Source organism: Ictalurus furcatus, chromosome 18 (assembly GCF_023375685.1).
Source record: "Ictalurus furcatus strain D&B chromosome 18, Billie_1.0, whole genome shotgun sequence".
Taxonomy (NCBI): Eukaryota; Metazoa; Chordata; class Actinopteri; order Siluriformes; family Ictaluridae; genus Ictalurus; species Ictalurus furcatus.
The window spans coordinates 7690870-7714676 of NC_071272.1; the positions used below are offsets into that span (position 1 = coordinate 7690870).

At 38.9% G+C, this 23807-nt stretch overlaps 2 protein-coding genes across 13 annotated transcripts in view; one reads left to right on the forward strand and one right to left on the reverse strand.

The window, feature by feature from the left end:
* The window catches only part of mapk10 (mitogen-activated protein kinase 10), a 61122-nt gene extending 56625 nt beyond the window's left edge, over positions 1-4497 (forward strand). For 6 of the 8 annotated variants that reach the window (XM_053648423.1, XM_053648424.1, XM_053648418.1 and 3 more), the window contains one exon: positions 1686-4497. In XM_053648423.1, coding sequence (XP_053504398.1) covers positions 1686-1828 — 143 coding nt within the window. In that variant the 3' untranslated portion in view covers positions 1829-4497. Of the gene's footprint in view, positions 1-1680 lie in introns of all 8 variants that reach the window. The other 2 variants (XM_053648425.1, XM_053648426.1) reach the window with 2 other exon arrangements.
* A 10571-nt stretch (positions 4498-15068) lies between these two features.
* The window catches only part of arhgap24 (Rho GTPase activating protein 24), a 101606-nt gene continuing 92867 nt past the window's right edge, over positions 15069-23807 (reverse strand). For all 5 annotated transcript variants that reach the window (XM_053649670.1, XM_053649671.1, XM_053649673.1 and 2 more), the window contains 6 exons: positions 22536-22743; positions 20810-20942; positions 17392-17465; positions 17186-17307; positions 16066-17080; positions 15069-15864 (listed from right to left, as the gene is read on the reverse strand). In XM_053649670.1, coding sequence (XP_053505645.1) covers positions 15621-15864; positions 16066-17080; positions 17186-17307; positions 17392-17465; positions 20810-20942; positions 22536-22743 — 1796 coding nt within the window. In that variant the 3' untranslated portion in view covers positions 15069-15620. The remainder of the gene's footprint in view (positions 15865-16065; positions 17081-17185; positions 17308-17391; positions 17466-20809; positions 20943-22535; positions 22744-23807) is intronic.

Here is a 23807-nt window from a genome sequence, read left to right on the forward strand (position 1 = left end):
TCACTTACGTTATAGCAACTCTAAAGAGTCGTTCCCTCCCCAGACTCTCGTTATTCTCTCTCTTGAAGTTAATAAGACCAAAAAAAAAATCTAAATAAATAAATTGTAAACTGAAGATGAAGCTTCACACATCGGACTTTTATAAATAGTTGAAACTGAAGACTTTAGCTACAGATCTCCTTACAGAAAACATCCCACATTTTCCTGTCTATTTAAAATGTTTATTATTAGGCTTAAATGATCCTACGCTAGCCCGTGTGCACTGTACAAGTCCCTATGAATGAGCTGTTACCATAGAAACAATAAAGTATTCGAACGAGCGCATTACTACAGTATAAACCTGTCAGAAAATATATCCACACCTTCTGACCAATCACAATCCAGAATTCAGTACCACTGTGGTATAATGGAACAATATAAATTGACACCATTAAAGGAAATTAATGAAACTTATATACATCATTAATGGATTAATGATCAAGGAAGACCAAAGAGTTGGAAGAGAATCTCTCAAGTTAAAATGACGCGTAGCAGCACGTTTCATTTATATGACCCTTTAGCATGTTTTACCTGTTTAACAAAATGATTTTTTTTTTAAAGATATTTAGCCAGAGCAGCAACTCTCTTGGACATTATTTTGATTTACTGACCTGTTTCCAGTCCTTTTATTCTCTTGTCCTGCAGTTCTGAGAGCACATTGAGAGTGAGGGTCTGGATTGATGTTTATCTTGCAGCGCTTCAGCTCCATCTAGTGTCTCTGTGTCTCATCAACGTTTCAGAAATTCCCATTTCGGGCTCATCCGAAGATCTATTGATTTGAGAATGAGTCCGCTCTTTATGTCTTCGATGTGATCATTTACTCTAAAAATCCCTTCTTTCAAGATATTTCAAACTTCATCTGGTCTAGAACAAAGTATTTGGGAGTGATGCGTCGACTCTTATTGGTGAGCTGAGTCAAATAATCTGACTCACTGATTCACTGAAATGAGCCATGATTCCCGTTGGGATCAGCTTCTGGTGTTCAAACCACACAACGTTGGTGGGTAGCATTGGTGGAAAATCCACAGAGGATTAAACAATACGTAAATGTCCCGCATTTCTTCAGAGTTTTATTGAGCAGCCATGATTGTCAGAGTTGCAAGATCTTGTCCCTCATCGTCATACGTAGGCGTGAAAAAAATCTTTACGGAAATATTGTGAGGCCTCGCACAATATTCCAGAAATGTGGAGAAAAGAAGCCATGAGAAAACGGTTCGAATGCCCACAGTGCCACAGCCATCCATGACCTAAAGTCCAAAAAAGCAAAGATTTGACTGTGCGCTGTGGGTGGGAGGGGCGTACTCTCTCTCCCCTGTCAATCACAGTGACACTAGCCAATCGTGCGCATCTGTAATCTCATGTATTTGGAAGGGGCAGATAGCCCTTTCATCAGCGTGTGTTATGCTGCCAGGTGAGGAAGATGAGGAAGATTAGGAAGATGAAGTAGACAAGTTTTAAAAATTGTTACCACATTTCAAATCAGATTTAAGGTGCTTCTCAATGAGACACTTCAAAGACATGAGACATGTCAACCAACCATGTGTCTCTACTCCCTCCACCTCATGATTCTCTTCTGTTGTTTTTTTTGTGATTTATTTAATTTTTTATAACCATTTCCTTCTCTCCGCTCCTTCCCCGTAGCACAGGTGCAGCCGTGAACAGCAGCGAAAGCCTCCCTCCGTCCTCGTCCGTCAACGACATCTCGTCCATGAGCACCGACCAGACCCTGGCCTCCGACACGGACAGCAGCCTGGAGACCTCGGCCGGGCCGCTCGGCTGCTGCAGGTGACTAACCGCCTGCCTGCGCAACCCCGCCTTCTTCAGGAGGTGATCTGAATGATTTCACGCACCAAAAAAAGAAAGAAAAAAACCCCGAAAATAAAACGTCTATCCAAACGCCTATCCTATCCGATCCACTACTCTGCAAAAAAAAAAAAAAAAAAAGAAGTTGCTCAAATATTCTCATTGTAATCCACAGATTGGATTCTGTTATCGAAACGATAAATTTAGGAATAACGGGAAAATAAATAATAAAGCCTGCATTATTATTCAAAGCAAACTAAGAAAATGGAAAAAAAAAAGATGCTCATGTATGTGTATATTAATGACTCTCTCACTAGTTGCTTTGCTTTATACTCCCTTCATATGGCATCTGATAATGAAAAAAACCCCAAAAACAAATAATATAATGCTTACCGAGGCATCTCTGTGAAGTGTACATTAATACGTTAATCTGGATGATCCCGAGTAAACCGCAAGCTTTCTGTGCTTCTTCAGTCGATGTGGCAAGGTGGGCTTTTGTGTTTCTCGCTACTCAAATATATACATATGAATATCACTCCCCACCCCCACCCCCCACCCGTTATACGGCGGATTTGTCTGTTTCTGAACCTCTTAATAAACGCCAAAATTTGACCCGAAGACGATGTGTTTTTCTGGATGTGAACGTAAAAAAAAAACAAAAAACCCCTCTATCTCTTGTATATATGTAATTCTGTACAGCTGCAAGGCATGAATGGGACTGACGGCCAGTATCGGGAGTTGTCTTGCGCACCTTGCCACATCACCGCTTTGACCTTTAGTTGCCCTTGCCTGTAGTCTTCTTGCATGACCAGAGAAAAAAAAAATTAACGCTTATAAATATAAACATAACTCAGTATATTTGTATACCATGTAAGGAAATGAAATCTGCTGGGAGCTGCGAGGCGAACGGAAGGGTTTTACGCTGGCGAAGTGGTCGTGTGTATGTGTGTGTGTGTGTCCTTGTGTTCTGCAAGAAGCCATTGTGAGGGAACAAGTACTGTCACTCATTAACCTCCATCAGGGTTGCCGGGATTGCAGGATTGCATTTTCGCACCAAATCGTGCTTGTTTTAGTTTTGGGACAAGATTGCGAGCACGATATCACCGCAAACACTGGTGATCGCAGGCAAACAAAGGGAATGTGCAAGTGCGGAGAGAGTATCAGCATATCTACGATGTACAGAACCATTTCTGTTGTAGATCTATCGGAAATATTAGAAGGGAAAGAGCGATTCATTTGTTTTTGCGAATTGCAGATACTGCAAAGAAATGCACGCAGACCACTGGGCAAAGACTGAACTTTTTTTGGGGGGGAGGGCAGTGTTGTACTGGATGTGCTGGAAATCTTGACCTGGCAACCCTGACCTCCATCTTGATTTTCTTTTGGGTGTTTTTTTTTTTTTTTTTAACAGTTTCTTAGTTTCTACACATGCATACTCTATATTTCCTCAGAGCGTGTTGAGTGCACTATGAGCATGCATGTGCTGAGATCATAATACATCCACTGTTTCACCTTACTCGCTGCTTTGCATGACATCCCCTGACCTCTGACACCGCCGATCTGTTCTCTTACAAGCTGTTGCATGTTCAGGAAAGGGCTCTATCCCATCCCCCCCCCCCCCGCCCAATCTTGCAACTTCAAAGTGAGCTCTGTGTCAACAATACCTCATTCTCTTAACTTTGCGTTCGGATCGTTTCGTTTTTGCGTTCCTGGTGCACGTCCATCTGACTAGCCGTCTTTGCGTTTTTGACATTTCGTCGTCTGAATGGAATCCAAACGGACTTACTACCTAAAGAGGAGGAATCCGGAAGAAGTGGGCTTTATTTATTGAACGCATGCGTTTGCCTGAATTCGGGTAGTGCCTTTGAAATAATGCAGTTTCCTCTTATTTATCAAAAATAATTCCAAGAGCAGTGAAGCGTGGAGGGAGATCAGGCGAGGTTGCACAGGCAGTGGCTCTGTCACAATTTGAACATTGCAGGTAATTCAGAGTTGTCGTACGTTGACGGTGCCTGGTTTGTCGGGTCTCTTCCTTCTTCTAACCTCCTTGTCTAAGTATGCACATAATCACCAGATCTCAAAAACCATCTCCTTCCCTGTCCTATGAGAAAAAAAAAGAAAAAAAAAAGAATGAACCCTGACATATAATTGTTGCATTTCTAAATAATGTATTGTAAATGAAACCTCAACCTTTACTCACGCGCCTGATGTTTTTTTCTTTTTCTTTTCCAGTTATAGGTTAATGATAAGCCTTATTCAATAAATGTCATGAAGTACACAGTAAAAAATGGATCATAATAATTTTTTGTTTTGTACCTTTACTTGTCTGATTTGACCTGTGTACCAAATCATTTTAATAAAGGAATGAAACGCACATATTTTTTTTGTTTGCTTATACAGATTGTTAAATTAAATAGAGCCATTTATGATTCCTAATAGTGGTCATTTAAAAAAAAAAAAAAAAAAGGACGTTCTGCAATTTACACGGCATTTAACATTCCTGTGCCACATAGTACAATTGCATTTTGTACTGGCCCTGCTGGTGACAACCCTACTTAATAAAAATAATGCATGGCCAAAACTTAGTAATGTGTGGGAATTATATTATTAAATCGTAAACATGACGTAGTAAGGAAAGGGAATGAGATAATTATCTCGTAGCCATGACTTAGTAAAGTAAGGGAACGAGATAATTATCTTGTAGCCATGACTTAGTAAAGTAAGGGAAGGAGATAATTAAGACGTAGCCATGAATATGTGAGGGAATGAGATAATTAAGTTGCAGCCATGACTTAGTAAAGTAAGGGAATGAGTTCAATAAATCATGGCCACTGCTACAAATGCAGGGGAATGAGATAATCAAGTCAAAGCCATGAGTTAGTAAAGTAAGGGGATGAGATAATTATATCATAGTCATGACTTAGTAAAGTAAGGGAACCAGATAATTAAGTAGTAACCATGAGTTAGTAAAGTAAGCAGATGAGATAATTATCTCGTAGCCATGACTTAGTAAAGTAAGGGAACGAGATAATTAAGACGTAGCCATGACTATGTGAGGGAATGATATAATTAAGTTGCAGCCATAACTTAGTAAAGTAAGGGAATGAGTTCAATAAATCATGGCCATTACTACAAATGCAAGGGAATGAGATAATCAAGTCAAAGCCATGAGTTAGTAAAGTAAGGGAATGAGATAATTATCTTGTAGCCATGAGTTACTACAGTAAGAGAACGAGATAATTAAGTAGTAACCATGAGTTAGTAAAGTAAGGGTATGAGATAATTATCTCGTAGTCATGACTTAGTAAAGTAAGGGACAGAGATAATTATCTCGTAGTCATGACTTAGTAAAGTAAGGGACAGAGATAATTATCTTGTAGCCCTGAGTTAGTAAAGTAAGGGAATGAGATAATTATCTCGTAGCCATGAGTTAGTAAGGTAAGGGAATGAGATAATTATCTCGTAGTCATGACTTAGTAAAGTAAGGGACAGAGATAATTATCTCGTAGCCATGAGTTAGTAAAGTAAGGGAACGAGATAATTATCTCGTAGCCATGAGTTAGTAAAGTAAGGGAATGAGATAATTATGTCGTAGCCATGAGTTAGTAAAGTGTGTAGGGGTATAAGATAAATAAATCATGGTCACTACTTACTTATGAAAAGGAACGAGAAAATTAAGTTATAGCCATGACTTAATAACGTTAGGGAACAAGATTCTAATGTGTGGCCACAAGTTAATAACGCAAGGGACCGAGATAATTAAATGCAGGGATGATCATTGTGTTGTGCGCTCAAACTGGTGTGCATGTACTGTATATACAGGGTTTTACATTAACCACCAAACTCTTAACTACTGTTATCTACTGTTACGTGCAGTAATTAATAAGAAAATGTGCATGTAAACCTCTCTAGTGTCTACACTACTAAACCAGACAAGTGGCAGCTTTTTTCCCCTCCAAGCATGCAGCAGATATTGTAAAACCCTGTATATACATGATTGTGTCCAGCATAATGATCATTCATTATTAAGATGTGGCCGTAAGTTATGTTTAGCTGTGGCCACAACCTAATGATCGTGGCTATGCATTGTTTTTATTAAGTAAGGATGTCACAAGGGAGGGGCTCTGTAATTTTGAAGTAAATTTTTATTGGCCTGGAACATTGAACCTTGAGGAATACCTACAATAATGTTTAAAGCCTTGATTTCATTTTCTTCATAGTACTGTGCATGTAGAAATTCCACACTTTCAAAACGACGGACAGTGCGTGTCTATCTAGGCACAATTGATGTAATTGTACCTTTTAAGTGCTCACGATCTAATTGAAACGTACCGTTTTATTTTACTTTATTTTATTTACCCAGAAAGGCCACTATCACTATCGTTGGAACCATGGTCCTGACTGGTGTACTTTTCTTTTTCTGAGCACATATGCTGAGGACTACATGGCTAAATTTATTTGTTAGTGTTGAACACTTTGATTTTGGGATTTAATGTTTACAATTAATGTAAAAAAAATTTCACAAATATAGCTTAAAATTGCATTTTGAGGACAAATTTAATTGGCTCCAGTGGTGAACCCTGAGGAATACCTAAGAAAATTATTCTTTTGTTTCTGTTTTTCTTCTTGGTACTGTGTGTGTAGAAAATGTATTGTTAATTCTGACGATAAAAAAAATGTAGAGGCCAACCAAACATCTGTAATTGTCTTATTCCTGAAATGATTTTTATTTCTACGACATTTAACTGGTCACAAATAGTCACTTATAAGAAACCGCTCCAAGGCTGAAATCTCTGCAGACAAACAACCAAGTATTTTTCTTTAACACCATTCTCACGATTGCCATTGAAATTATTATATATTTATTTGATTAATTTTGTTTGCATGGCCAATTCAAGATGTGCAGATTTCTGTTGTAAATACTGACATTTTAAACACTGATGTTGATACACAGGTGCTGCCATTTTGCTTTCGCTCTTTGCTGAAAAAGAAAAACACAACAATGTGAAAATTATCACACTGTGACGGGTTCTGAGAGGTCTCCAGGCCATCAATAAAACATTTTTACAACAGGGTGCACACACACACACACACACACACACACACACACAAATACACCACATATAGTAGCGTTTGTATTTCAATAGTAACTAGTTGTAAACTGTTCTGTTGTGTATTCACTTTGATTCGATAGATTAGGATGAGACGAATGTGGTGCGCTGTGATGTATTTTTTTTTACAATCTATTTTCCAAAACACAACCTGTGTATGTGTATACATATATACATACAGCCCCAGTTCCAAAAAAGCTGGGACACTGTGTAAAATGTAAATTAAAAATGGAACGCAACGATTTGCAAATCTCATAAACCCATGTGTTATTCACAAGAGCATAGAAAACATATCAAATGTGTAATCTGAGGAAATGTAGCATTTTAAGAAAAAAATAAGGTAATTTTGAATTTCATGGCCACAACACATCTGTTAAAGGCTGGAAAAGTAAGTGTTAGTAAAAAGAAACAGATGGAGAAACATTTTGCAACTAATTAGGTTAATTGGGAGCAGGTGATAAAGGTATAAAAGGTATAAAAAGAGTATCTTAGAGAGGCAGAGTCTCTCAGAAGTAAAGATGGGATGGAATTTGGATGGAAGCAATACAGTATGTTGCTCTAAAACCTGTATATACCTTTCACCATTGCTGGTGCCTTTCCAGATGTGCAAGCTGCCCATTCCATAGGCGCTAATGCACTCCCATACCATCAGAGACGCAGGCTTTTGAACTGAGCGCTGATTAAAAAGCCGGATGGTCCCTCTCCTTTTTAGTCCTCTTTAGTTTAGAGGACGCAGCGTCCATGGTTTCCCAAAAGAATTTCAGATTTCAATTCATCTGACCACAGAACAGTTTTCCACTTTGCCTCAGTCCATTTTAAATGGGCTTTGGCCCAGAGAAAACGACGGTGTTTCTGGATTATGTTCACGTATGGCTTCTTCTCTACATGATGGAGCTTTATCCAGCATTTGTGTATGGCATGGCGAACTGTGTTCACAGACAGTGAGGTCTGGAGGTGTTTCTGAGCCCATGCAGTGATTTCCATTACAGAATCATACCTGTTTTTAATGCAGTGCTGCCTGAGGGCCCAAAGATCACCGACATGCGATATTGATTTTCACCCTCATCCCTTGCTCACAGAGATTTCTCCAGATTCTCGGAATATTTGATGATATTATGTACAGTAGACGATGAGAGATTCATAGTCTTCGCAATTTTACATTGAGGAACATTATTCTGAAATTGTTCCACAATCTGCAGTTTTTCGCAGACTGGTGAACCTCTGACCATCTTTACTTCTGAAAGACTCTGCGTCTCTAAGATCCTTTTTTTTATACCCAATCATCTTACTGACCTGTTCCCAATTAACCTCCAGCTGTTTCTATTTACTAACACTTACTTTTCCAGCCTTTTGTTGACCCCCACAACTATTTTGAGCCATGAAATTCAAAAGTACCATATTTTTTTCTTAAAACGGTACATTTCCTCAGTTTAAACACTTGATATGTTTCCCATGTTCTGTTGTGAATAACATACAGGTTTATGAGATTTGCAAATCATTGCATTCTGTTTTTATTTACATTTTACACAGCATCACAACTTTTTTTGGAATTGGGGTTGTATGTATGTGTATATATATACACACACACATCTGGGTCAGAAACAGGGTTGATCTTGGATTTTTTTTTTTCCAAAATCTTCCAAATCTCTTCTAAATGGTGCCACAAATCTGATTCATTCTGTGCTGACGATGCGAATCTGAAGATTGATTAAGTTTCATTTGTAACATCCTGTAAAAGTTAAGGGATACAGTATGTGTCGTGTGTCTGAAAACCCTGACACAAATTTCTCCAAACAAACCTGAGATTTAGTTCTTGGCTTTGCCACCTACCACAGTGTGTACATTGGTGTTTATTGGACAACGTTTGGCCTGTATTTCTGTCCTCAGAATATGGGAATTTTTACTCAAAATGTCTTCACAAATGAATGACGGTGTCGTGGTTAACATTGAATGTCATCTGATGTGTGTGTGTTTTTATTATTAATTAATTACATTATTAATTACATTTAAACTCTATGCTGCTTTATATTCATTACAAAGAAACGAGCATCTGTTGCTTTTTCAGGCATGAATGAAATAAAAATGAGTTGTAATCATGCGGAATTAAGCTGGTATTATTAAAAACACACAGGAACAATTGCTTAATTGTTTCTTCAAGTGCTTACTCATGTTATCTGGAAGGTACCATTTGTTTTGGGTTCTTTTCTTTACCTGGAATGGCCATAGTTCCCTTCTCGACTGCTGGTGGATCCATGGTCCTGACCGATTTACCTTTAATAACACGATTCTTTTTTTCTCTTATTCTTTTTCTGAGAGAGTACACTGAGGACTTGTTAGTGCTGTACTGTATAGTTTGATTCCGCAATACGATCGGTACGATTTTGGCTAAATACTACAGCTAAACAAAGTGTCTTCTAAATTCTAAATGATAAATAATACGTTTTACAATAAATTACAATATACATATTACATATAGATTACAGAAATACATCTCATGTCATTACATAAAAAGTGAGTCAGGTCATTCGATTCAGCTCACAAATAAGAGTCGACTCCTTCATCTCTTAAATGACTCATTGCTCATTTGACCTGCGATTGTTCCGTGATAGTTCTTACACCGGCTGTGGCTGTGCTGTGACATTCAAAGGTTTTAAAATCTCACCGCCTCTAGTAATACACCTGAAAATATTACACGGCATTGCAAGAGTCTACAAGTCTCATAAACTGTATGCGAGTCGACCCTCAACGTTCACGTAAAAGAGTCGACTCAAAGAGCCGACTCTCATAAATGACACGTCACAAAATTACTCCAGTGCATCATGTTAAATTATGAATTTGTATAAGTACAGTAATGTATCTTGACGTTTAAATGTCACCACAGTTTTATTTATTTTGTTTGAAAGTACTGTTGTCATTTTGAGGTCAAAAACCAACACAGCAATACAGACAGCACTAATCAGTGGTACATAATTCCATTGTACATTCAATTATTTATTTATTTATTTATTTAAATTTTCAACCATCACGATCTCACAATAAAACACTTACGAGTACAGACCGGAGGTGGGGACTCTTCTAAACGTAGGTGTGCGGTTGTACTGTGAACGTAAGAACTCTCATGGTGATGTAAAATTGAACTGATTTCTTGGGAAAATGCTCTCTCTCTCTCACTCACACACACACACACACTCTTTCTGTGCTGTCAGTGAGCCATTCTGTTCAAGATTGTAAGAATTGTGAGAATCCGACGGCATTTTTCATTCCCTTGTTAAGATCAAATTAATATACAGACACATAAGGGGACAATTTAAAAAAATAATAATAAGTCAAGGTACTGAAAAAAACCAGCATCACGAACCGCTGTTGGCACTCGACATTTTAAAGGTACTCTGTGTATAAATAAATATATGTGTGTGGTTGAAAATAAACACTTCCTTTGACCCTGGAATTGAGGACTTCCTTTCTTGAGTTTGTGTCCACCCTGAATGACTTGCATATGAAATATTATATCATTGAATGGCATCCAATATTTGTTTTGCATTTGTTAATGGTTTCCTACATTACCCACAAGGCTGTATTGAGAGTGGTGCAGTGGGATTTGGCCCTCGCTTTGCCTAAAGAGAGCGATGCAGCAGTGCTTTAGTCCTTTAGTCTGTCCAGTTTTTCTCACCTCCTCATTTGTACACTCAAACAGATTCAACTCCTGTTCCAATTTTCATGCTAATACCATTATATCAAATACAATGCCACTAATGAAGGTTTGGTTATGAACAATATCTGCTCTTTTTATCAGCACCTAAAATAAAATAAAAAACCCAAAATCCATTTAGATTTATTCATACCAATTTGACCTTTTAGTTATTATTCCTTGGTGTTCATTTTTGTTTCCCCTCCATGCTATGATAATGAGGATGTTTTAAATGTAAATTGGTCTTGTTCTTTTGGTTTAATTAGCTCTTGGGATAAATCAATGGGAAATGATTCAGACCAGCTGTTACTCTTGAAGTGAACTCAAAAATATGGTGCTGTAATTACAGCATCATCTAAATGCCTGTTAGACTAATGCTGCCTTTCTGCTCCCTGTATTATTCATCATACAGAAACACACCACAAACTCACTGCATGGCTTCTGTTCACGAAATGTACTTATCGGTTTAATCAAAAACGGATTTGTATGCCCACAAATAATAGTCCCAGAAAATATAACGTACGATTTAAAACTACATATATTTAAATGGCAATATAATTCACAGTCAGAGCTGTGTCGAGGTGGATCGGATCAGAATTGGTTGGAAATTTGAACGCACGTGTCATACGCCAGCTCAGATACATCAAACGGCATCACAACCCAACTTCAGGCATGAAAGAAGTCTGGCTACACAGTGACTGGCAGGAGCCACAGCCAATCAGGAGAGAGACAGTGACAGTAACACTTTCTTGCTGAACAGGTAATGGATTTATTTCTTCTCTAATTTGGTGGAAAGTGAGCAAATTATAGATGACATTCAGCTGACTTATCCTTATTGTGGAGTTTGTATTATTGCTTAGTTTAGCTAGTTAAATATCATGCTAGTACTACATGGGCTTTTGACAGACTCGAGCATGAAATACAGAAAAAGCACAGATCAGGTAATTAAAAAAAAAAAACACAAATCAGCTACAACCAAGATTTATAATTTTGGTCAGTATAGTATATTTTTGCTAGCTAGGTTGGGGTTGTGTGGTGCTTTCATGAGCACTCCTGCTTGATCAGGCATTCGCTGTTTGGGCTAACCAGTTGATGGCATCTAAACAACAAGTCCTTATTAAGTGGTTTATGCAATTTGTGTAATTACTACTGTATTTAGGTATACTATACTACTATGTGTGCCTTATGCACTTTGGCACAAATGGAAGAACACAGCATAACTGACATTATGAAATGTTTGTCCATAAGACAGTTGCAATAACATTTTTGACCAGAGAGGGCGACGTTCCAAAATCTCACCTCTGGTAGCTTTAAACAAGGCTTGTTTATGTACTTGATTGCATTTTCGGGCCCAAGTAAGCCGAAGCATATAGGATGCCTGCCCATGGCTCCTTCTTTCAATTACCAAAAATCCCTTCCCATGGTGTTAACCAAGCCTATTTTAATTTGAATCGTTCTGTTGCCTCCAGCAGGATGCCGCCATCTTTTGAGACGTTTCCCATTGAAAAACAGAAAGACAACAGAACCCGAGCCAAAGAATACATGACAAAGGACTATCCTTGCACAAATAATATGCCATTATGTACACTTTGGTTTGTGTTCTTTGGCTCAAGCGTGGCGTGAAAATATTCCTGGATCCTTTCCCGTCTGTAGCAGCTCAGAGGGGAACTCACAGGCCGATCATTCGCTGTCAGGCTGTTCTAAGCCTATTATCTGAGAGTGAAAAGGTGCAGAGAGAGGGTTTTTTTTTTAGACGATGCATTCCTCAGGTCCTGAACAGGCAGTGTGAAAACAAGCTCTTCTCTGGGTTCTTGGATGAAAAGACAACTGGTTCTCTTTTAGACTTATTTGGAGGAAGCACCAAAGCTTTTTTCAGGTCTGGAGAGGAGTGGGAGAATCTCTTAGTGGCCTACAATACTATATTTACTGTACTGATATAGATCAAATTAGAGGTGAGTGCAGAACCGTTTTTTCTTTATTTAATTCCGCTTACAGAAAGTCTAACCAATCCTGCCAACTCCTACAGAAAGTCTGACCAATTCCACCCACTCCTACAGAAAGTCTGACCAATCCCGCCCACTGCTACAGAAAGTCTGACAAGTCCTGCCCAGTTCTACAGAAAGTTTGACCTATTTTGTCCGATCCTACAGAAGGTCTGACAAGTCCTGCCCACTTCTACAGAAAGTTTGACCTATTTTGTCCGATCCTACAGAAGGTCTGACAAGTCCTGCCCACTTCTACAGAAAGTTTGACCTATTTTGTCCAATCCTACAGAAAGTCTGACCAATCCCGCCCACTCCTACAGAAAATCTGACCAATCCCGCCCACTCCTACAGCAAGTCTGACCAATCCCGCCCACTCCTACAATAAGTCTGACAAGTCCTGCCCACTCCAACAGAAAGTCTGACAAGTCCTGCCCACTCCTACAGAAAGTCTGACCAATCCCGCCCACTCCTACAGAAAGTTTGACCAATTTTGTCCAATCCTACAGAAAGTCTGACCAATCACGCCCACTCCTACAGAAAGTCTGACCAATCCCACCCACTCCTACAGAAAGTCTGACAAGTCCCACCCACTGCTACAGAAAGTTTGTCCAATCACACCCAGTCCTGAAGAAAGTATGACCACAGATTTTTATCCAACATTAGCCACCATTCACAAAAAACTAAAGTTATGTTAAACATTTGCACATCCCTTCCTAATGTTTAACACAAGTGAAGCAAGATTGTAAAATTCTATTTCCTTGAATGTGTGCCATGTTCATCTAGCTATTTCCCTCACTTCTGCAAATTTCTGACTCGATCTTGACATTAGCAGATTTTATTTTTCCAGCTGAAAGGTGCTTATTATGGCTATCCCTATAGGATACGAATGCTGTAATCCAAACTCAAGGATATGCTGCAACATCCACTTACTATTCGTTGGAAAATATAAGACCTTCAGTTTGTCTCTACAACTATACACTCGGATCACCCACAACCCATCCATTATGGCTAATGACAAAAAACAAAAGTCTCACATGTAAATAAGGTCACATAATTTAATTTACATTGTACAGAGTGTCTGTGGCTACAGCAGGCTCAATAAAGCGTTGAGTAAAAATCCAAAAGTGAGAAGGCAGAATAAAACACACCTGAAAAGACGTACAGGATGAAGAAGATTCCATACAAGCACGAATCAATATGTTTTACTGTTGGGCATGTGCTGATAATCAGGACTACAATAACTCATGAAACTCAACTCACATTACATTATTGTTGTATACGTTATTCTCACTTCCCCCTTGTGTTCTTTTTCAGTCGGAGGATTTCCCGAGATTAAATCTGTCTCGTTGGTCAGATAGCACGAGGACAGCTGTTTGGCTTATTCCACATTTCATCTCATTTTGTTGGACACCCTTGGAGAAGTTTTGAAATGTATCCAAGTCCTTAAAGTTTGATAAACATTACAAAATATTGTAATTTCCTGGGAGTGTAGGATACTATATTATAACAGTATTGTAAACCCAGATAAAAGGCTACCAAAAAACAAACAAACACACGTTTGCAAATGATTTACACTTTTTGTACGAGTCACCAAGGTGAACGAATTGGTATTGATCACAGCCTTGCAACGAATCATTCCTGACTGACTCTAGCATCAGTAAATAACCTTAATATATGATTACAAAACATATTTGACGTAGGTTTACATTATAGCTGTATCTCTCTGAGTCTGTAAGTATGGCAAAGCTACTTCTGTGCCTCCTGAGTCAGTGAATCTTTTCAGTCATGACTGAGATTCGCTCTGCTCACATTCAGCTGGTCAGTGTGTTTGAATCAGTGAATCTTTTTGTCATGAGATTCACTCTACTTGCGTTCAGTGGGTTGGGGTCTGAATCAGTGAATCTTTCGGTCATGACCAAGATTCAGGGAAACAAGGTTTGAATTTTGTGCAACGGAAGGAATCAGAAAACGATTCTGAATGAATCGTTTAAATTGAACGAACATTTTCAAATACAGTATAGGATGATTTTGGGCGAGGCAGATTTGTGATATTTGTTACCTATATCAGTACATTTAGTGCAAAATTAAAAAAGCTAACATCGGACACAAACTGTGTATAAATTTGTACTAAACTATATACTAAAATTTGAATATCAGCACATGCTCAATTGGATAACCTTTGACCCTCATTAGCAATAGTCATTAGAGGTGACTGTTACCTACACAGTGTTTACCAGATGTTCTAAAACATGTACAGGTATTTCTTCATGCTTTTGTGTTGGGCCAAATCCAATACATGTGAATCCAAAATGGAGCCTGGAAAAAAAAACAGCACCAGCTTTAATTTCAGTACCATAGTGTCCAGAAAAAAGCTAAGTGCAAGGAAAATGCTTGGTATATATATAAAAAAAATAATAATAAATTGTGACACGTCAATAATCCTCAGTTTAAATATCAGACATACATTAAAATATTTCAGTTTGCTTTTTATACATACATTTGTTTTGCATCAAAATTCTTCGACATTGCTTTGTTTTATATACACAGAGTACACGAGGACATGGAACAAGGAAACCGAGATCAAGGACATGATTTGGTTGGGATCACAAATGAAGATGTGACATTCTTGGTTCTTCTTCATGTAAAGCTCTAGACTATTAAAAAGCTCAATAACCCATAATGCAACCAAATACCCATAATGTTTCTTCAACAGTTCTCTTACATCCTTCTTTCTTTGGGAAAAGAAACATTCTCCAGTTTTCAAACTTCACCACCAAAGAACTTCCGACTCCCAACTTGGATCCACCTGTTCAGCTCCCCAACCGTTTCTCCCACCAGTTCTCCCACTGTTACAATCTTATTATGCCATTATTGGCTGGTCCAGTTTTCACATTTTGGCTCAATGAGCTTCATTTTTGACAGTTCGGTCACATTTGAAGCCTACACATTCCAAGATTTCCACATCCAGGTATCCAGTTCTTGGTATAGTCCTGCTCACTGGATCCAGATGGTGTTGGCTCGTTCCGGCCTGCGAGGATCAGCGGTCAGATCTCCAAAGGTGGAGAAGAACTGCTCCATCTCCTTCTGCAGCATCTCGTTGCGCTTCTCGGCGTCGTCTTTGGCACGCTCGGCGTTACGCAGTTTGATCTCTACCATCGTGTACTTCTTGTGCTCCTGCTCCAGCTCCTCATGTAGGTTCACCAACTCAGCTTCCAGCTCCAAATTACGCAGCTCCAGACTGTAATGTTTTAACAAGGATAGAAATGGGTTAAAACACTCAAACGGGCAGCTGAACTGTCCTAATGGGCGTGGCCTATAACTGGACAGTTACTCCACCTCATCGTTTTGCCATTTTTCTATAACATCCTGACACAGAGTGTTTTATTCCTTATGTAATGCCTTACTTAATGTTCAATAACAATAACATAAATAGTCTCACCTCTTTACCCTGGCCTCATACTCGCTCTTCTGTTTGAGCATCTCTTGCTTCAGACTGGCCACCAGACTGTGGAGGGCACTGTGTCCGCTCACAGGAAATGCCACCTCACTGTTCTCACTGCTACTCGTACCCCTGCTGCCTCGACCTCCGCCATTGGCGTTGGCGTTAGCATTAGCATTCCTCCTCTCACCCTCATCCAGCAAAGGGTCCTCGAAGGTAAACTCCTGCTCGGGGCATGTAGTAGTGGACGAGCGACAGGATGCAGAGACGTCCGGCAGCGAGATCTCGCAAGACGATGTGGACCAGGTAGCGCTGTCCACGCTCTGCTTGTCCTCGCAGCTGTTGCTCGTGCACGGCGTCTGCTGTACGTGAACATTGTCATACGTCGAGAGACGGTTCTGTTGCTGCTCTCCGTCACGGCATTTGACCTCCCGCAGTGTCACACCTCCAGGAGGAGACCAAAGTCCGTTTCGGCTGTTGAGGGTCCCGTTGACAATGTCCGTGCTGCACACGCCCATCCTCACTCCGCCATTCTGCACACCCATCTTGGTACCTGGAGATTTGAGTGCGCCAGTGCGACGCATCTGTAGTGTACCCATACCCACCAGGGTCGGACTCTTTTCCTCTGCTGAGGATGATGACGAGGAGCTGAAGGAGCCGTTGGTGACGATGCCACTGCCTTTGATGAACGCCGGGTTCTTCTTTACAGTCAGAGGAGGGCTTCGGGTCACTTCAAAGCGCGCCACAGCAGGAACGTTTCTTGGGCTGACTGAACGAGGTGAGCCGTTATCCAGAGAGGCCCGTCCGGGAGAGTCAGGCGCCTCCCAGGTGCACTGATGAACGCTAGTGGTGTTGTTATTCTCTTTATTTTGCAGTTGTCCAGTGGTGGAGCGTTTCAGGGGATCGTTGTTGTTGTTGCACGACTCAAGAGCAACAGGACTGTCCTCGTCTGGGGGAAAAAGAGCGGCATGGTGGCCGATGAGAGCGGCCATGAGTTGCTGCACCAGGACTGCACCTAAACGAAAGGCAGAGTTGTTAACCCTAACTTTGCGGTTTTAAATCATATACCACTTTTAGAATTTTTTTTTTTAGCATCAATTTTGCTTCTGCACCACTTTACCTTCCATTATTGCCACAGGATCCTCCACTTTGGGCCGCAGAATATTCGGACCGAAGACCGTAGCCAGGTTCTGCACACTCATCTTATTCACTCCTGAGTAAGACTGCACTTCATCTAAGAACCTGAAGATAAAATAAAATCAGTTTTAATCAAAAAAGAGAGGGAAAAATGGTGAAATTACTTGAAATATATGCAATGCTAGATACCTGCATATGTATTTTAGTAAATTATAGTTGACTAGAGGTAGACTTTCCACTTGTCTCCTTAATTCCTTCATTCCCTGGAAAAGGACAGAGATAAAGAGGTCATTTATATATATAAAAAAATAATAAATGAAAAATTGTACTTACTGTACTTTTGGGACTACAAACTACACCTTAGATAATCTTCTTGTGGAAAAAAAATCCATGTCTGTTATTTCTTTGTATCAGGAACGTATCAATTACATGTTGCTTAAGGTCTACTTTTGAGTTTATACAAAAAAAGTCATAATAATGGTAAAATTAAATTAAAAATCATATAACATTCATGGCTACATAAATCATATCATTCTCCAGGATGTGGGTGTTTGATTATTATTAAATGTCAATAAAGTTTGTTTTTTCCTTCTTTTTTTTTACATTTGACTAGTGATGCGTCGTTCACAAATGTGTTGACTCATTGAATCAACTCTTTCATTTGAGAGAATGAAGAATTGATTCACACATATGAGCCTTTGTTGTTGTTGTTGTTGTTGTTGGGAGATATTAGCAATGCCATTACTCTTGCAGTCTAATTGAATCAAAAGTAATCTTCTTTTCAACATATGAGCTGTTCGTTAGTATGAATCATGACACATGTTTTTGACTCTCAGTTGCGTATATGGAAGGATCCACTGGACTATTACTTAAAAGGGAGATAAAATAAGATTTCTTGAAACAATTTCAGCCATAGTTTTTCAGCCGAAGAAGAACAACCACCGGTCAAAATATTGCAAACTTCATACGGCAATGATTCATTTGTGAGCCGAAAGAGTCGACTTTTACAGGTGAACTGAATGATCGGAATCAATTACTTTATACACACTTTGTGACCAAAATGTGCTCTAAAAATTAAATGATTATTATAAATTCATAGTAGTAGTAGTAGTACACTTTTTACTACTTAAATTTTTATTTAATTTAATTTGACTCTTTATTATAGAATACAATAATAAAACATCTTATATGAAACAAATAGTGCAATAATGCCCTGCTTAACTTGAAAAGCTGTAAAATCAATACTATTCTAATATAGGATACAATATAAATGAGATATAATATAAATTTTCTGTAAGTACTGAGCCACAGGATCGAGCAATAAGACAATATATTATTTAATATAGTGATATATTAACATCGTGCATTAACGTTTTCTGAGTTTTGTGGATATCAGTACCGAATCAGTTGGACAAATAATTTTGTACCGGATTTATTTTCTCTTCTTCTCTTCATTAAATTTGTGAATTCAGAATAAACCATATCTCGACATAGATATTTCTTATATTGTCATATCACGGTGTCCTTGATACTTTGCTAACAAAGTTATAGCCATAAAGATTTTTTCATACTTTTAGTTAATATTTTGGGGTAAAACCTTGATAACCTTGATTTAGAACATTCATTCTTTTTATTTCCAAAAAAAAAAAAGATATAATTTTATAAAATTCCAAGGTTTTGATACTGCAATATATTATAGTGTATTATCAACAGTCTTCAAATATTGTAATATGATTTTACATATATTTGGTCATAAAATTTGGTGGTATCTCTCACCCATACTGTTCAATTCAATTCAGTTTCATTTATATAGCGCTTTTAACAGTGGACATTGTCTCAAAGCAGCTTTACAGAAACATAAACACAGGATAGAGATTTTAAGTGTGTGAATTTATCCCTATTGAGTGAGCTGGTGGCGAGGAAAAACTCCCTAAGATGATATGAGGAAGAAACCTTGAGAAGAACCAGACTCAGAAGGGAACCCATCCTCATGTGGGATAATGTAACGACGGATAGTGTGAAAGTAAAGGAAAGTTCATTATGGTTTTTATATGAAGTTTGTTTTGTTGAACTAGTCCACTGTTCACTAAAGGAGACCTGAGTGCAGAATTGTATGTAGTAATTGCAGTCCTAAGGCCATCGCAGCAACCGTAGTCCCAGCAACCACAGCGAGAATGTCCATGTGGAGTCGAGGTCCAAAACCATTTCCATGGTACTTCAAGTGGCACCGTCCTCAGCAATCTCCAGTTCTACTTGGAGTCATCCAACTGTTCCACTTGACCATGTTCAGGGATTGTATTTGCATGTTAAATATTCAATACTGGACTTCTTCCATTTTGTTATTATTAGCCTGTGTATCATTTATCAAGCTAAATGCGAGATGAAATACAGAAATCAATAATCAAACTTTAATGGAGTCTGATGTCAGATTGTTGTGGTCGAAATGTTGGCCTTTTATTTATTTAGTTAGTTAGTTAGTTCTCCACAATAACGTCCTTTTTAAACTTTCTATGAAACCTCCTGCTTCTAAAACTCTAAAGGGCACGCCTCAAAAATATGAGGTAAAAGGAAAAGTAAGCGTTCCTTTATGGACTCGGGCTAGCACTCAAACCGAGTCTAGTGCGCTTTGATTACATTCGCGCTCTGTAACGCTCCCAAGCCTCGGGCAGGCCGAGCGACGGATCACAGTGGGAGAGGGAAAGAAGGTGAAGCTGAAAGTCGCTGTGAAAGCATTTCCACTTTCCAGGGTCTAAACCTCGGGGCGAGAGCAGAATAGAGGGATAAGGAACGACAATAATGAAAAGACAGCAGGGCGACGGTGATATGCTGAGTCGCATAGTGTCTCCAGGAAGGAGAGCGAACGAGACAGGATAGAAGTGACATACTGTCGCTGTGGCAATTAGGAGATGTAAAAATAAATAAGCAGATGTAGCTGCTAAAATATCTATTGTTACTAGTCGTAAATATCCTAAAACATTTACACATCTACATGCCTTAATGTTAGCTAGCTAAATTACCAAACTAGCTAGCTATCTGTTCATCTGTGTGTTTAAAACAATGTGCTTAGGAAAATGCTCCAAATTATAAATTTTTTTCGCCACAGAAATGTCTTAAAAGGAAACATATCACATAATAAATGAATTAAAAACACTCATTAAATGTTCTATGATACTTTTCTTAATTAATTAGTATGCTATGAGCTCAGGTTCACATTGGCTTCCTTGTCATGTTAGCAAATCATGCTAACTGTACTCACTACATACACTCACCAAAGACACTAATGATCTCTGCTACTTCCTTCCAAGCTTTATTTTTCTTTGTAACATCTCTATAAACGTTTTCTATATGACAGTATAAGATGAAACCACGGATATACGTTTTATTTGTTCCATTTTTGGTTTTCCATTTGGTCTGAACAATCATTTGATCCAAATGTTTGGATTTGTCACTTTAGAGCATCACAGTTCCTAATTTACACGGAATTGACAAATCGTCACATGTCGTTGTTGACGTCTCGCAGACGTACGGAGAAAATGAACGATCGGTTGTTATCTTACCGATTGCTAATAAGAACACAGGGCGATATGGCCTTAAGACTGACACTCACTGCTTCCTGGTCCTTGCTAAACAGTTTGGTGCAGGCCAGGAACTCGTCGTACTTGCAGAAGGGGATGACCGGTTCAGGAAGCTCCCTCAGATAGAGCTTCAGCAGAGATGCCACTGTGTGCACATCGGTATTACTGCACGGAGAGAAACAAGGAATAAAATTACATGGAAAAGACAGAGTGATAAAGAGGAGGTGATAAAACAGGCGTATGGTGCATGGAATCATAACCACTCAGAATAAAACGTCAAACAGCGTCCTTTTCACAGAGTCTAAATATGGACTGTTAAATATATGCAGCGTGTCTCACGTTTCTACTGAAGCTGAAAAAAATGGAAGAAGACGGAGAATCGGCTGTCAGGATACCAACATCTTGACCTCGTTAGCGATACCGCATTGAATCCTGTGATACCGTCGTGATAAAACAGTCTGTCACTTTGATGATTCGCTAATTAAAAATAATTGACAGCCGTGATATTTTGTGTTGTTTCGTTCCATGCCATGTGTTGTACCATTTACAGTACACAGAAATCTCACGGTACAGTATGTTACTGCCAACAATCCTACCACTAATCCATCAAATCCAGAGCTAAGATCCAGACAAAACACAAATGCATGAAAAAAATTAAAATTAAATTTTGACAATGTCTTGCAGAAAAGGAACAATGCACTGAGTGGAAGCTGTTGACTGCATTGTGCCAGACGTGAAAGTGGCTGAAGTACACTAAACTGTGACAGTCTGCAGACATCAGCATGAAGAATTCTAAAATTAGGCTCTCGCATACTGTTTCTGATACAGCCGTGTTTACCGGAAAGACGTTAGTGGTGTCAATAGCTTCTAGTCTTCCGAACGTAGCTGCTTGTATTTAAGCGGTACTTTAGTGTAATATTTATATTTGGCACCAAAAGAGCCCTTTCAACAACCAAGGAGTAAGGAAACTGCTACGAAACAGTTCATGCTAGCTAGCAGGGACGCTAGCTTGGTTTCAAATTTGAGTCACTGCTTTTTAATTGTTTGTCTAACTTTATCTTTATCGGTGAGGTTTCTGTTTGTTTTGGTACGTCTGGATTTACATTACCTATATGCGTTGTGTATTTTAAGAGCTTAACTGCTTTCCCACCACCCTTTGACTAGGGGTCTGTGTATACCCCCTCTCACCCCATACACACAAAAACACACACACACAAACCAGGCCTAAACACATGTTGTGAGAAAAGCAGTCCAGGGTGCAGTGGTAAAAAAAAAAAAAAATCCATGTTAGAAAATGTATTCATTTATGTTTCTAAATAAATAAATAAATAAATAAATAAACACCTGAAAAACACTTCAGAAGTATCAAGACACGACCATGCAATCACAAGAGGGACAGGAAGCTAAGCTATGAGCAAATATTTAGGAAGTAGGAAACAAGGAATCAATTAGAAGAGAGAAGAGTTAACAAGTACAGGAAAAAATGGACAAATAAGGAAAGTGGAACACGAAAAGGGTCAGAGAGTAATACAGAATATGGAAGTCGAAGGGGTCAGAATCATTCTAGAAGTAAGGTGCAGTTTTACACTTTTATGCCATGTTTTTGTAGCATTTATAGCAAGTATCACCTATTATTTCAGTACTGCTAGCTGTGCTAGCTAGTTTCTTTACCTGTAAGGATTTTGTTTGTCCGTTATGGCAAAATACAATTATGAACTACAGACAAGTTTTAGGGTTGGAAGTGCTCTCGTGTCTCACCCGTCGAAGGCTGGTTTCTCGCCGCAGTCGAAGGCATCCTGCAGCTCTTTGACGAGGTTGGCCTGGCCGGGGAGACGGAATAGACCCTCCTCCTGCAAACCCCAGCGTCGGATAAAATCCACACACTGCTCCACCAGCATGGGGGCCAGTTTATTCCCGTACCGCCGCTCGTACCGCACCGTTTCCTCCAGCTTTTGACCGAAAATACCTGAAACAGCAGAAGCCCAGCGTGTGGGTTATTGAAATTTAAATGTCCCAGATAAACAGTGTTATATTATTATAATTATTAGCTGGAGGTAGCTGGAGCAGGAAGTTTGTACCTCCAAACCCCAATATTCAGAATTCTTTCATCTGATTTCCCACTAGAACAACTCTTAATTTTTAATACCGGGCTAACCAGAGAATGAATGTGACGTAATGGACGTTATCCGTCACACGCTCAAATAAAAATCTATAGCCATGCCACAAACAATAAAACAAACAACAAAAAACAAAACAACAGTTAGTCATGTCAGTTGATCTGGTTTCTTCTAGGTGGCAACACTAAACGTTATTGAGGAAAAAAAAATCAAGAACTCATTCGTTAGAACCCCTCTCGATGAGAAGATGGAGGATGTTAAGAGAATCTGACTTCTGGAAATTTATTCCAGAATATTTTAAGTCCAGATTATAGGGTGTTTGTGTCCTGTCCATGTGAAAACACAAACAAAGCCTGCATGGATCAGACGGTAATTTGAAATACATAAATGCTATATGCATAAATGCCATTCCTCATGCTATATGACTGGATGCTGATGGAAAGCCACCACAAATACATGTAACGTATAATACAATCGCCTCCAAAACTATTGGAACGGCAAGGCCAATTCATTTGTTTGTGCTCCACACCAAAGACATTTGGGCTTGAGATCAAAAGATGGAGATGAGATGAGAGTTTAAGGTTTCAGCTTTTATTTCCTGGTATTTACATCTAGATGTGTTAAACAACATAAAACAAAGAACCTTTTTGTATCAGACCACCCAATTTTTATGAAGTATAGGAGCAGATCAGTCTTGAAGTAAATTAAAGTAAATGACACTTAAAATTTGGTTGCAGGTCCCTTGCTTGCAATAACTGCATCAAGCCTGTGACTTGCTGACATCAATATTGGTTGCGTTGCTTTTCCAGGATATATTTATATAATATATAATTTATATAAATATAGTGGGGGGGGGGGGGAGATAAACTCTCTTCTCATATTCATCTTTTGATCTCAAACCCAAATGTCATCA